Source organism: Bubalus kerabau, chromosome 7, assembly GCF_029407905.1.
Source record: "Bubalus kerabau isolate K-KA32 ecotype Philippines breed swamp buffalo chromosome 7, PCC_UOA_SB_1v2, whole genome shotgun sequence".
In the NCBI taxonomy this organism is placed as follows: Eukaryota; Metazoa; Chordata; class Mammalia; order Artiodactyla; family Bovidae; genus Bubalus; species Bubalus kerabau.
In genome coordinates, this window is record NC_073630.1 from 17,048,177 (window position 1) to 17,062,777 (window position 14,601).

Below are 14,601 nucleotides of genomic sequence, written 5' to 3' on the forward strand. Positions count from 1 at the left end.
ATGCTATGTAAATAGTTGCCAGTGTACTGAAAATTCAAGTTTTGCTTTTTGGAACTTCCTGGAAAAAATGCCCTTTTTTTTTTTTTTTTTTTTTTAACAAATATTATTGATCCAAAGTTGGCTGAATCTGTAGATACAGAACTCATGGACAGAGGGCTGACTGTACTTAAATATACAGTATAGCAGACTACTGCTTTCTTTGTTTCGGGATGACAGTGGAGCCTGCTGGGCTGCACTCTATGGGGTCGCAAGAGTCAGACATGACTTGGAGACTAAACTACCATCGCCATGTAGTTATATCAATGCCTCACAAAATTGTTGCTTTAGATTATTCTCAATCAATTATTTATAAATATTATTTAGCAGACTTGAGTTAGATGGGAAGAGAGAGATAATATGGTTAAGCATGTCCTTTACAGGAGGAGGCAATGACGCCCTAAGAAGGTTAAGTGATTTGTTAAAGCTGACCACTCTGTACTCTTAACATGAAAGGCTCTTAGGCTGTCTGTGGTTATAGCGATGGTTTCTGAACCTACACAGAGAAATTTATATTTAGCCATCTAATTTTACTTTAATCGTTTTAGGAAATTTTTCAGGTCATCTATTTCTTAATGCTATGTTTTTCCTCCATATATTGGCTACCTCTTCTAGCCTTTTATCTTCCATAAATTTGATGTAACTGCCATTTACGTTCTCATTCCAGTCATTGATAACATTGTAATATAAGAACAGGGCAAAGACAGAGACATTTTCAAGGACATGACTTGAAACCTCTCTCTAGTCTGACATCAATACTTTGAGTTACTCAGTTTAGTCAAATATAAACCCATTAAAAATGTACACTGTCCAGTTCATATCTTCCTATTTCATTCACATGGATATTACAAGGGTCATATCAAATTTCTTTACAAATTGCATCAGCCACTTGAACTGGCTTTTCCTCTAGTCTTTATCTATGGTTAATATATTCAATACTATGTAACCTAGAAGTTAGCTTTTATCTGTGGCCTACCCTCACCTTACACTCAGTGAATGATAGTAGCCACTATTATTTCTTTCTACTGCTGTTGGAAGACTACGCTCCCTGAATCGCTCATGTTTCTGCATGGTCCCAGGTGTCTTTGCAAGACAACTGTATAGCAATCACCTTTGATGAGACAGTGCTTCCCTCTGGAGTAAATGGTAGACCTGTCCACTTCCCATTATAAAACACTCAGGCTCCCTAAACACAACGGTTTATTCCTGGAGTGGAGCCACTGAATGTATAGACGTCGTCTGTCTTTACATCACCCTTTCAGAACTGAGGCTTGGGAAACTGGCACAAAAATGGTAACACTTTGGATAGTGCTGTTGCTGTGAGCACGTCGTCTGACTCAGGAGTCTTGTGTCATTTATCAGCATCTACAAAACTGTGGCAGCCACCTTGATAGGTCACGAGCAAGGTCAAATTTTAGAAATTCCTAAGTTCTTAGTGATTATTATCATCAGGTCTAAGAACTCAGTTAAAACTTAACATATTTCCCTTTAATAAAACTCGGCTATCTGTGCTTCCGATTTTAAAATTTCACTAGAATCCCTCAACCTACAGCTTTCCTTTCCTCTTATTTAGAAAAAAAAATAGTTAAAAGTTATCTCTCTTTTTAGCCTTTTAACATCCTCTCCATTCTCACTGAATAACAATAAAGTTTGATTAAATCTAAAGTTATCAACCTGGAAATATACATATATTTGGAATCACAAGGTAGGTGGCAGCTCGAGAACTCAGTACTGTCCCCTTTAGTTCTCATTTCCTCTGAACCCACTCTGTCCTCCTTTGTTCCAGTCTGAAATGCATTCTCTTAGGACGTGAGTGACATCCTGCTCTCACCATAGTTGATATTACACTTTTCTTCCCTAAGCAGTAACCACATTCTTATTTAATTCTACTTTTCTTACTGGGGGGGGGGGGGGGGCGCAGGCGCGGGGAGTCATGGCTGCATTTTCCTGAACACTATGCTTACCTTTAGTTACAAGTATACCCTGAGAATGCACATTAAACTTTTAAGGAAGCACACTAAAGTGAAATCCATTTCAAGTGGTCCTTGCAGTAGAGTTGGGGATTGGAAACAGCTGTCTCTCAGTCTGCTGTTAGCAGCCGGTGCTTGAGGAGGAGGTGGAGGCGGAGGAGGAGGAGGGGTTCTTCTCATCACTGAGTTGGAACAGAAGGGAGACCACTGCCTGCTGGGCTGGGGCGCTGTCAGACCTGCACTCCCCTGGCATGCAATATTGATGGGCACCATTCTTGGAGGAGGGATAGCAAGCGAAGGAAAGGGCAGTAGGTGTCAAAAGAATTTATTAACCCAGTGAGATGCAAGAATGTAATGAATAGGGAAGTGGTGATGAGGAATTCATAACCGGGAATGAAAAACAAAGAAGAAATAATGATAAGAATCTTTGGGGGTTTTCAAGATGAAAGAAATAGCACTGAAATTGGAAACACTTCCAAGTATACATGGAAGAAGCCACTTAGGAAAGGTTAAGATTTAACTGTGTGAAACCAAAGGTCACAGCATTTAAATCCACATTCCCTTTATTTACATAAAGGGAGGATATTAAAATACATAAAACAAAAATAGTAGAAAATAAATTTTTAAAATCTGTTTTATGTTTTTGCAGAGAAGGGCTTTACTATTATGTCTCATGTGTTATCTAAGACGTTTAAGCACACTTTCTGTAAATATTAATTGCAGATGATATGGAAATGAACGTAAAGAAAAAATTAGCTACAGAAATAGCAATTAAGTAGAAATCCAGTAATTAACAATGATTAAATTTCAAAAACTTTTCAGAGTCCAACAAGGATCATTTATCATGATAAATGCTGGATGGGTTCTGGGCACCCTAGGACAAAGCCCTCAGATGGGAATTTTAGTTTCCTGTCAGATTTTCTTATCCTTTGCTGGCTGTTATCAGTGAGAAGAACTTCTACACAGAAGAGCACAATTTACAAAACTCAAAAAAGCTATTGCATTGGCTGCCCAAGGCACACTTGTAAGGTAGGCAGGATAAGTATTCATAGTACTTTTTTTTCTCCCAAAGAGGAAACTGAAATCTAAAGAAATTAACACACTTGCCTAAAGCCACAAAGGTAGTCATAGGCAAAACTGGGATCTGAACACAAATCATTGGTTTTCTTTCCCATCAGTGGTGTATTCTGAGTTGCTTATCCAGATTTAGGACCTTGAGAAATTTCTATGAACTGTTTGCTAGAGTAAGCTGAAAATTGCTTCTTAAAAAAAACATCTTCCTCCCATCTATCTGTGTGTGGAGACGAGACGCCTTCTATTAACACACACATCTTTTGTCAGGTCCCTCTCTCGGCTGCCTTTTAAAGCCATCGGTTTCATGTATAACTAACAACTTGAAATATTTGCACTTTAGGTATCTGACAAGGAATATCTAACTCACTTGCTATCAAAAGATCAATTGAGCAAAAGAAAATATTTATGGAAGCCACTCTGAAGGGCGTGCCCCCATTTCCCTAGATAGGCCAAAATCTGTCCCTGGATTAAGCCTGAACAGCTAAGTATTGTGCCCTAGATTGAACTGCTGAATCCTTGAGGAATTATTTTATTGAATTTATAATTGGGTTTTATACTATCTACTCGCATGGAGGGATACCAATAGAAGTAGCCCTGTGAAGCTCATCGCTCTTTTCATATTTTAAAAATGTTGCTTGCTGTATGAAAAAAAAAAATGTTTTCTTTATGAGGAACCAAAGGAGAAGTAACTGAGCTTCTTCCAGGCATCTTTTTCCCTTCTGGACACATGGATCTTATAACTTACCATGTTTCCCTCTTGAAAGCTTTGAAACAATAAGTTCATGACCTATTAACAAGAAATATGCTGGGAATTACATCAAATATTTTATATTCTAACTGCCTACCTGACTTTATCTCATCTTTTCTAATCTTATTTTTTCCTTTTTTTTTTGCTTTTTTCATCTACTTATTAAAAAAAAAAAATTACCTCCTACTGAAAGGTTTTTTGCATAAATCACCTTGAATCATTTCTTTAGAAGTAGAACTTCAATAAATAAATACTGTGAAGAACAGTCAGAGAATAAGATTTAAATATACCTGGATTCTACTCCCTGCCCACTGTACCTTCAATCTCTTTATAGCTGTTCCTTCAAACTAGAAATTTAGGACTCTACCTAAAAGAGAATATCACTGAGTTTCACTGAGAAATAATAATGTCAACTACTATTTTACAAAGTTCCAAACACCACATTAAAATAAATGAAAATGGTCTGCAATATGATTACAAACATAATACGCTTTGGCCCACTATCCTAACGTATTACTTTATTATTTATATTCAGTAAATATAATGATAGTTTTAATTGCCTCATCACTAACATGCTAAACTTCTAACTGGGATTTCGTCCTTAAAAAAAAAAATCCTAAATGCCACCAATGTCCTACAGTTGACAGATCTGACAAATCCAATACCTTCTTGAATTATCATTCTCTTTCTTTACACTTCAATTTTAGTAATACCTCTGTCAATCACTTCCTTTTGAAACTCTTTTTACCTTTGATTTTTTCCTGTTATAATTACAATCATTCATTCTTTCATTAAAAATATTCACTGATGAACAACTCTATATTAAGCTTCTTGCTAGATGCCAACTCTTGCTTATGTGCCTTATCCTTATCCTGCCTTATCTATTTAGTTTTGCTCCTTCTACCCAAACCTTAAATAAGAATACTTCCAGGAATTCCCTGGTCGTCCAGGGTTAAGAATGCACATTGCAATGAAGGGGACTCTGGTTGGGGAACTAAGATCCCACAGCCTCAGAGCCACAGCTACGGAGCCCTAGCACTCTGAAGCCTGCACCACAACCAGAGTCTGGAGGCTACAGTGAAGGATCCTGCATGCCACAACTAAGACCTGACATAGCCAAATAAATAAATATCAAAATGAATACTTCCCAGAGTTCTTTCCGCAGTCCTCTTTTTTCTGCCTCTGCACTTTTCCCCTGAAGAATCCACTCACTGGTGACTGTCCATGTGCATCTCCAGCAAGAGTTGCAAGTCCCCTCTTACACAGAACACATGCAGAGAAATCAGAATTTGTCTTTTCTCTCCTTGAACCAGTTGCTGCTTCTGACCACTTCTTGTTGCTCTCACAATTTTCTCAGTGCCCAGGGCTTGAACCCTAAATATATTCTTTGTGTTCTGCAACTTTTGCCACACTTTTAACCAGCTGTGAAACGTGTCCTGAAATACACTTTTCTTTCCACTCTCCAGACTCACGCCTGGCTGCTTCCCTAGCCCCTCCCCCACATACTTTGATCACTGCCATGGGTCAACCAGGGCCCCAGCCTTTGGAGTAGTCTTTCTGTTCCCTCTACTAGTTCATCCTGCACACGGTCACTGTCAATCTTTAAAAACACTGCTATTCATGTAGCGCTTGGCTGCTTAAAGATCTTCCATGGTTCCCCACCATTTACCAAAAAAATGTCTATTTACTTTTATTCTTGGAATGTCTAAATTGATTTTTTTGGCCTTTTGAGAAAACTCCTAGACAAGTACACAATATGAAGAAAGTGAAAATTAATGCTCATATCTTCAAATTGTGTTTTAATAGGAAACAACAAAAGGCAAAATTTCAGGCTAAGTCTGACTCATTTTTTAAACTGTTACTGGAAGCAAGGCAAAAAGGTCCATGTTGGTGCCGTTAGTAGTGGGAAGTGTATCCACAGGGCAGGGCAGGATGAGGCTTTGCAATCTCTGCAGGGGTGTGTCCCGTAGAAGAGAAATCACGAGCGCAGGCTTGCAGCTCAGATCCCTTTCGGTTGCAGAGAGCCTGTCCTGTGTCTGCAGCTCATTTAGGCTGCTCATCTGCCATCCCCTGCTTTTTCTTAGTGCATATTCCGTAATGATAAGGCCCCCTCTTGTCACATTCACTTGCCACATGCAATTAAGTTCACACCTCCCTTTAGACAGTTCACATCACCAGATGACCCACTGGAAGGTATCCAGCTGGAAAAACACCCAGTTTTGGATTCAATAAAGGCAATCAAAGAGAGGGAAGATGGAGCAAAGTAATCAGAAATTTCCTACACATGCCTTGAAGTCACATTCATGTCTTCTCTTGTCTCACAGCGTTTCCTCTGAAAGAAGTTCTAAGATCATGTGAGCAATAGACAGACACTGTGTCCCAAAAGGCACTGTAACAAGAGGGCAGAGGCTCTGTTTGTGCACTGGATGCTATAGAGTGGGGATGCCATGTCAGCAGAAGAGCTTCGTGAGGAGATGACCTGGGTGTGAATTCTGCTGACCCTCAGCTGTTAACTGTGAAACCCTGGCTATGAACCCTAGTCCTTTCATCTCTAAATGTGGAGCTCATCATAACTCGCAGAATAGTGAGGAATAAACGAAGTGAGGAATAAATGAAATTACCAGTATGCTGACTCTACCGTAGCTATGTTTTGTATTCTTACTATACACTAAAACAACATACTGGTCATTGTGACTTCACAAGAAAATCGCATCTCGTTCACAACAAAAATGAGTGGAGAAGACTGTCTCATTTATTTGAGAGAGCTGTCTTGTGTTTGTTCCCTGCTGCATGGTCTCTGGTGTACATTTTCATTTGAGATCCTGAGGATCCTCTAGCTTCACTTTCATAAACAGAACTTCATTGAGGCACACCAAATTTAATAGAGCAATTCCCTCTGCACCTAACTTCAAGTGGTAGGCATAGTAAGAGGTGATTTATAGTTTCCTTTTCTTTAAAGTTAAAAGCAGAAGAGCCTAAAGCAGAATTGTCTAGCTTTGTCAATTTCCTGCTTTCTCCCTCCTTCATCCAGAGTGTACAATTATCCTGGTCAGGGTGCTAACTAAATTGCAGGAAGAAAAATCACACAAGGCACCTGAGTGCCCATGTCTTTCAGCTTCAGCACACCCTGCAGCAGCTTCTTAAGGTTTGATCTTCAGCCATAGATTATGGTGATCACATGGAAAATAACAGACCACAAACACTTTCTCAGAATAAAGCACAAGCCAATACTCATCTCTGTTTAAACCAAACATCCATGTTGGCGAAAGGCCTTCAGGGATGGATATACTTAGTGTTAACCTTGATTCTGGACAGAAGAAAGAAGAAAACTAAAATATAAAGGGATCTCAGTTTGCTAATCTTCATTTCTCCTGCTGCAAAAGAAGGGCACTCTGAGGGACTGTGAATATTACTTTACATTGGGAATGGAAAAATGAATATCTGATGTGCACAAATATAAGACTTTTAGTGATTTTCTGTTGCTCAAATTGAAGGCACATGAATAATGACCATGGAATTTTATTATTTTCTTGGACAGGCTCATGTTTGTGTAGGTGAAGGTATATCACCTGAGGAAAACACTGTTCTGGGTCCTACAGGTTATAAATACCGAATCTTTACCCAAGAGCATAGTAACAGAGCTTTTTGGCTACTGAAGACAACAGCTAAAGAGAGATGTTTTTCTGAGGATGCCAGAGGGGAAGAGAAAAGATATAATATCTTATGATGACATGATTTAGCAACTGAACAACGACAACAAATGATAAGCTAGCTCTACATTTGGCATTCTCACTTTGCATCTAGAGCTCAGGGCAGTTGAGCCAACGCCTTTCCCCTTTGGAAAAACAGTGATAATTACATGTAAGGATTGTCATTTCAACAACATCTCTTATTTTAAGATCTCAGTGCACTTCAGAAGCATTCATCAGTCAGGCCTCTAGAGTGCTATTTAACACATGCATTTTATGTGAGAACGAATCAAGAATGACCAGATACGATTTGTTAGAGGCCCAACTGAAAACTGAATTTAGGACTTCGAAACTCCCCTTGTTATTTTTACTCAAAATAACTTCATCTTTATGATTATGATATATTCAAAACACTCTTAGATTCAACCTAGTTTTAATCAACCCTAGATCCATTTAGCAAAGCCCAAGCATAGATTTTATAGGTGCTAAATATAAAAAGTGGGTCAATAACACTTAAAAACTACAAGACAGTCCCCCAAAGAAGAATCTGCAGGTGAGAATAAAGAATCCAGGTGAGAATAAAGTGCTAGGCTGAGGTTGGGATGGCAGGTCAAGGATTAAGGGGTTGTCCAATTCTATGTGACCTTTGAACCAAAAATGGCTACAGGCTATATTCCTGAGCCAGGCCACGTGAAGCCAATTTCTCTTTGTATCTTTTGCACAATTTACGGATCACACTTCCAGCCATCTTTTCAGCTAATATGGCCACATGTCCACTTGGGGGAAACATCTCTGGCCTTCTGCCCATATTCAAGATCTGCAAAAGTGTCTGGAGCTCCAAAGATAAAGAGGAGTAAAAACTGACCTTTTATGGGTCTAGTTGAAAAGGAAATGCCAGAAGCAGGGCAATCAAGACAAATGTATGTTGGGTTTACTCTGTCTAATATACAATTCTCCTCCAAGTCAGACATTGATAAAGTCAAGTGCACCAGAAAAAGCATATTTACCTCATATTTTCTTTCCTGTGTACAGTCACATACATTTCGTAGACTCTCCCTTGGGGAATGGCCCCAGCAGGAATCAGCAAACTTACTCCTGAATAGCAAAAGAGAAAAGCAGTCACATAAGGCCTATGAATCAAAAAGAAACTTCACAGAATGCCTTTGAAGCAAGTGGAGAGGAATGAGGAGATTTTGTGGCCACATCGCCATAAGCCTGCTGCTTTCTCTCTAAAGACATGTAAATATTCATAGCCACCCGGCTTTCCTCCCTTATTGGCCTTATTTGTTACCACAGCTCCCTCTGAACTGTTATGGAATCACTTAAAGGAATGATGTCATTTTTTAAAAAAACTCTTGCTTTATTTAAGGACTAGACAGATGGTTCCACTGGTGTTTTCCTTGTAAAATGAGGGGAAAACCAACAACTGCTCTTAAAATTTCAAACAGCTGTAATGATGCATCGTTTCTAATTAAAAAAAAAAAAAAATCCCCACAAGACTCAAAGTCAGGGAAATGCTAACCTCAACAATATCAAAAAACATTTATTTCTCAAGTATCTGGTTAGCATCAGTGTTTTTCTGCAACAAATAATTGGTGAAGAACTTCTTTCATCATAGGTAACTCTAGAAAGTGAACAGCAACTGAGCAATTGCTAGTTTTAGTCACAGCAGGCCAAGTAGGTTTTTATTTAGTTGTTAATTGGTGCATTTTGTAGGACTGTTGGGTTGAGCTCTGTTCTAAGTCAACTGTGCTGACAGTAACGGTTTGTAACTTTAGTTTGCAGCAAAATTCCCTGAAGGTTTTGCTAATGCACATTATGGGATCCTACCCTCAGAGTTTCTGATTCAGAAGGTCTGTGGAAACTGCAGTTCTAACAAGTCCCAAGGTCATGCCAATGCTGGTGGTCAGTGGACCACACCGTAAGAACCATGGGCTTGTACCCCTGTAGCATTATCACAGACAGTATTTCAAAGTGGGCAGCAGCTTGAAGATACTTGCCTCCACAATTCTATCCTAATAAATGCAATGGATCTCAACTCTATAAAAAATTTTATGGAACCTGACTGTGAGTAGAGTTTTTGATGGGTTGTGAACGCCAAGAAGTAAAAGACAGTGTTCTTGTCTTTGAGTAGCTTATTTAATTAGCAAGGAAATGGAATATGCCATATGAACACAAGACCATAAGGAAATTGCTTGATCATATTGGAAAGTCTCAAGAGTAAAGGACAGAGTTAAAGAGGAATAGTTATTCAAAGCCCTTTGTATAGCTGGTTGCAACTGTTGAGGCATGACCTTCTTGAGAAGTAATGTGTGCCTTGTTGGGCTGCAGGAAGCAGAATGTCATGCTCATGTCAGACATCAGGATGGTTTGCTGAGGCACACAATGAAAGGAGGAAGACCACACATGAGGCACTGAAGCCTCAGTATTTTTATTTTTTCCAAAGGGAACAATCAAATGTACCTTTATGTTTGTTAAGGGGATGAGACAGAATTATGGATGCAAAGTAACAAGAATAAGGCCTGAGACATATTAGATTACTGTTAAATAAAATAATGCATGTAGATCACCATTGCCCAGTACATATTTAAACATGCTGGCTCTCTCCTTTCTACTTAAGAAGCCTTTAAAATAATTCATATGTGAAAAAGTGACAAGTGTAGAAATGTAAAGGAGAGGTATAAATCCACTGGCTGCCATGAAAAAAAAAAAAACTGTCTTGGAAATAATACAATGTTTAAACAAGGAAAGAACAGTAGAGTATATTCTGATCTATTCATTTGTAGACTATTATAATATATTTAAAATCATGATTTTAAAAAGCATGCAATTGCATGGAATGAGAAAGATTGGAATAAAAGCACTTTATGTAATGTGTGATCTCAGCTCTGTGAAATGTATTTTAGAAAAGGAAAAATGATATTCCATTAAATATTTCAATTTATTAAAGTACACTTTTAAAAGGCATGGGGTGAAAAATTGCTGAGGTGTTGAAATGGGGGACTGAATGAGAGGAAGAATCAAAGACAAGTTCAATTGGTTCTCTATATTACTTGGCTCTATGGCTGTTTACACATTACATTCGCTTCTTATGCTATGTATAGATCTTAGTTTAAACTGTTTTTTTTCCTGTGTTCATAGACTACTCTATCTGGCCCAAAAGAGTGCCTGGACATGCACAGGGGAGTCCATTAACCCTCTCATAACGGATGGTTCCATATTGATGAATAAATACCAAACTTTAAGCAAACACTATGAGTCACTAACTTTAGTTCGCTATTTAAGAGCTTTATGGAGCTTATTCTCTACAAGCAGATAACTAAATGAACTGAAAACTGAATACTGCTAAAAGGCACTACTTTAATCCTACCTTAAAGAGACACATGATGAAGCTATGTGGAGTGAATACCTTAGAAATACCTTGACCCTGAAGACTGTGTAAAAAAGAATTAATGAAGAGTTGATGTCTAATATCATGTCCTCTGATCGTCTAATTTCGTATTCTGAAGTACTGCTTCCTGTAGGAAATTGGAACTGAACCAACTGATACGTTTTCTAATTAATTTGTGCTTTTAAAGTGGGATGACAACAGTGAAGGCTTTTGGCTTAATGCCGCCTCTGAAGGGCCATTAAAAAGAGGGTCAGTGCCAGTCGTAAGCTACGCCCAGCAGAAAGCTGTGAGTGCAGTATTTCTAGACGAAGTGTTTTCAGAGTTGGCCAGAGGAAGATAAACAGTTTCGCTGATCTTGACTGAAGTAATGTTTGTTTTACATTGAAAGTAACAATAGATTTGGATTAGATAGGATACATTTAACTTTTCAGGCCTAATGAAAACAAATAAAAAAGATAGGTTTCCCAGATCTACCTCTGCAACATAAACACCTTGAGGAATTACCTGAGTTGGGGATAATGAGGTGACCCCCAAGGGAGTTGAAGGTGCCAAACGCAGTGCAGGAGGGGTCCGTCTGCCGTGCTAGACTCTGATTCTTCAGGTTGAGGGCCTCATTCTCCAACAAGGATTGGGTCATCTGAGGGGACAGTTTTGATGCAAACTCAGAGAGGTCATCTTGGGGCGTGACAGCACCTGAGGTATTGTACACTTTGATCTTCAGGTTAGGCAGTGGATCCAGAATTGGAGAGTTGGTCATTGGGATTTTGTCTGAGACATCATGCAAGGCATAAACAGGTCCCCTGTACATGGCCGCGGCTGATGTGAGGTCTGGGGGTACTGCCAGGAGATCTGAGTCAGAAAGAGAAAGGACGCCCATTTGCATTCTTCATTCAGACAACTTATATTAGTCAGACTCTCCCTGACACTTTCTGAGCCAATAGCAAAGCAATTCAACAAATATTAGAGATGGACAGACACTAGGGTTCTACTGAAAATGGCAATTAGATAGCTAGAATCTGTTTAATTATTGGCTACAAATAAATAGACAAGTTCATTCTATATTTTGCCTTGAAGATTACTCATTGTTTATATGGTACTTAGCTAACTCAACAGACTGAATCTGCAGACACTTGTGATCCTCACTACCTGACTAGGTAGTAGTCATCTATACGGGATTTGGGTTCACTGGTAGACCACTGTATTCAGAGCAATACAAGATGCCTTGTTAACAGGAGAAGAAAAAGGGAATGTAAGAAATCTATCAACCAATCTTTGTACTCTTCTCAAATAAAACTTTAAAAGTATGACAGAGAAACCTGTTACAAAAGGGAAAAAAAGAGATCTGTGCACCTTGTCAACTCTAATGAGTTATATGGAAAACTTAACATAGTCAACAAAACAAATGAAAATCTTTGTCTTCATGGAGCTTATATTTCAGCTAATGTCGTTTTATTGATTTTGAAGACACATAAGGGAGGCTGCTTACATGCTTAAGTCCACGTATGAAATGCAATGTCAACTGACCTTGTCTTGCTGCCTTGATGTTCACAGGCTGAAAGCCTCCATTGAGTGCAGAAGAGTCAATAATATCAGACTCAAAGTCACGATGATTCTTCCTATACACTAGGAGGGCCACAACTACAGAGACGGCCAGGCAGACTATCACACCTATCACAATGCCCGCATACAGAGCAACACCATCTGAATCAGGAGCAGCTGAAGGGGGGAAGGAACATGGAATTCGGTGGTTAGAGAAACTTCTCACAGTACATGTATGTATTGCTATAATTTTTTTCAGACAGTTACTGCCTTTTTTATAGGTTCATTTCAAATCTATTTCAAAAGCTATTTAAAACAACTGTGGCCTTTCAATGGAAAATTATCTTGCATTTTTTTCCTTTCTCACTCTGCATCTATTCACTCACTATCTTAAATTGGGCAACATAACACACCGTTTACTACAAGGCATAAAAGGAAACTGGAGCTAAAACCATCCCAACCCATAGGAAAAAGAAAGAAAAAAACTTTATTACTAATTTCAGGTGGAGAAGTTTGGAAGGCAGCTTTGAATTCACTGATAGTTCTTTAAAAACAAACATAAACACTCTGTTAGAAACATCTGGCATTTACTGAATCTGTATATTTATTGCACCAGAATATTTTTCTAAGTATCATTCTCAGTCACAAAATTACTTTCCACAGCATTCTTCTCGCTTTGCCCTAAATCAGTGAAGGGGTGGGTGGGAGCGATGGAGGGCAAGGCAAACATTGGGCGCAGACATGCTGGGTTTGAAAGGTGTACTTTTAGAAGACCCAGGTCTGGGGAGCAGAGGCTAATGCTGATAACTCCAGGCTTTTGCTACAGATTCAGTATTACCTCGGAGAACACTGAGCTTCTCACGGGTTCTTGTCAGAGATTTACATGTGAGCCATTCATTACTGGAATAAAATATAGCTCTATGCTGTACTGAGTAAGGTAACGGCCTGGTTCAGTGATCAGAAAGGTCAGACTACCCCCAAAAGGCAATTAGGCATTCGATTAACACAGTGTGAGGTCAGCTGGGAGGTCTGTCTCTGGGTAGAGCAAGAAGAAAATTCCTATAAATGTTGTATGTTGCCTTAGTAGCATAGAACATGCTCTGATCCAATGGCAAATGGTGATAAAAGTTGATAATTCAACCAACAAAAGTAAAGCTTTCCTGAATCCTTTAGACATCTTTAAGTCTCTATTATTTTTAGTTTTCTGTGACTCACAAAAATGACCATCAAGATTAACCAAAACTGTCTGCTCACTGTGAAAGGTGATTTTTTTTTTTTAACTTTACAATATTGTATTGGTTTTGCCATATATCAACATGATTAAACTGGTGCTTCAGATGGTCAAGAAAGCCTTTTTATGTTCAACTCTATACAAGGGCATTTTTATTTTGCAGGAAGAGAATTTTCAGGTTTGCAGGTCTCCTGGCCTCCTAAAGTCAAGGAACTACTCCTCTCTCCTAAGACTCACAGTCACATGGTTTATATGGTGAAATGACTCGTCTCATGCCATGTATCTGTAACACACTGACAGTAAAATAGCATTCCCTATGGGAAATCACTCCATTTCTTTCAGGATTTTGTTTACATGTACTATATGTGAAAGAATTTGTATTCTTTTTAAATAATTGTCTTTACCAAAGTTTCTAGACTCTCTGCTCAAGCATCAATCAAGTTGATACTGGCAGATCTTTTCAGGAAACCAGTGACGTACCAAACCCTCATGGCACTGTGAGCACTGCTTTCAGAGTGCTGATTTCATTTTGCTGCTGGGTTCCATGTGAGGCCCTACCGCAGTGCTCTGAACTCTGGTCAGAATACTGTATCTAAAACCTTAATGTTTTGCTTTACCAGGCCGTAATTACCTATTCAACATGCATGATCTCTAACTCAATGGATCTGCATTTTCTCAACTCTTTACTTTCTAGCATTCGAAACCTGCCCTTTATTTAGATCCACATATTTCATGATATGTTTTGCCAGCTACTGGGACTTAAGCTTTGAATGTTAGACTGATAGATTTTAAAGCTGGCAGAGACTTGAAATGACCCTTTCTTCTTTTCAGCAGTGAAAATCTAATTTGTTTTTCATGTTGGAATATATTAGGCGCCGCTTTCCTGTGTGCACATCTGTGATCCAAGGGAAGGTAAACTTGAA

The 14,601-nt window shown here is 38.8% G+C and overlaps 1 protein-coding gene across 5 annotated transcripts in view; it reads right to left on the reverse strand.

Moving 5' to 3' along the window:
- Nucleotides 1–14,601, reverse strand: part of UNC5C (unc-5 netrin receptor C) — a 436,417-nt gene that overhangs the window by 39,627 nt on the left and 382,189 nt on the right. For all 5 annotated transcript variants that reach the window (XM_055587671.1, XM_055587670.1, XM_055587673.1 and 2 more), the window contains 3 exons: nt 12,433–12,624; nt 11,413–11,757; nt 8,525–8,612 (listed from right to left, as the gene is read on the reverse strand). In XM_055587671.1, coding sequence (XP_055443646.1) covers nt 8,525–8,612; nt 11,413–11,757; nt 12,433–12,624 — 625 coding nt within the window. The remainder of the gene's footprint in view (nt 1–8,524; nt 8,613–11,412; nt 11,758–12,432; nt 12,625–14,601) is intronic.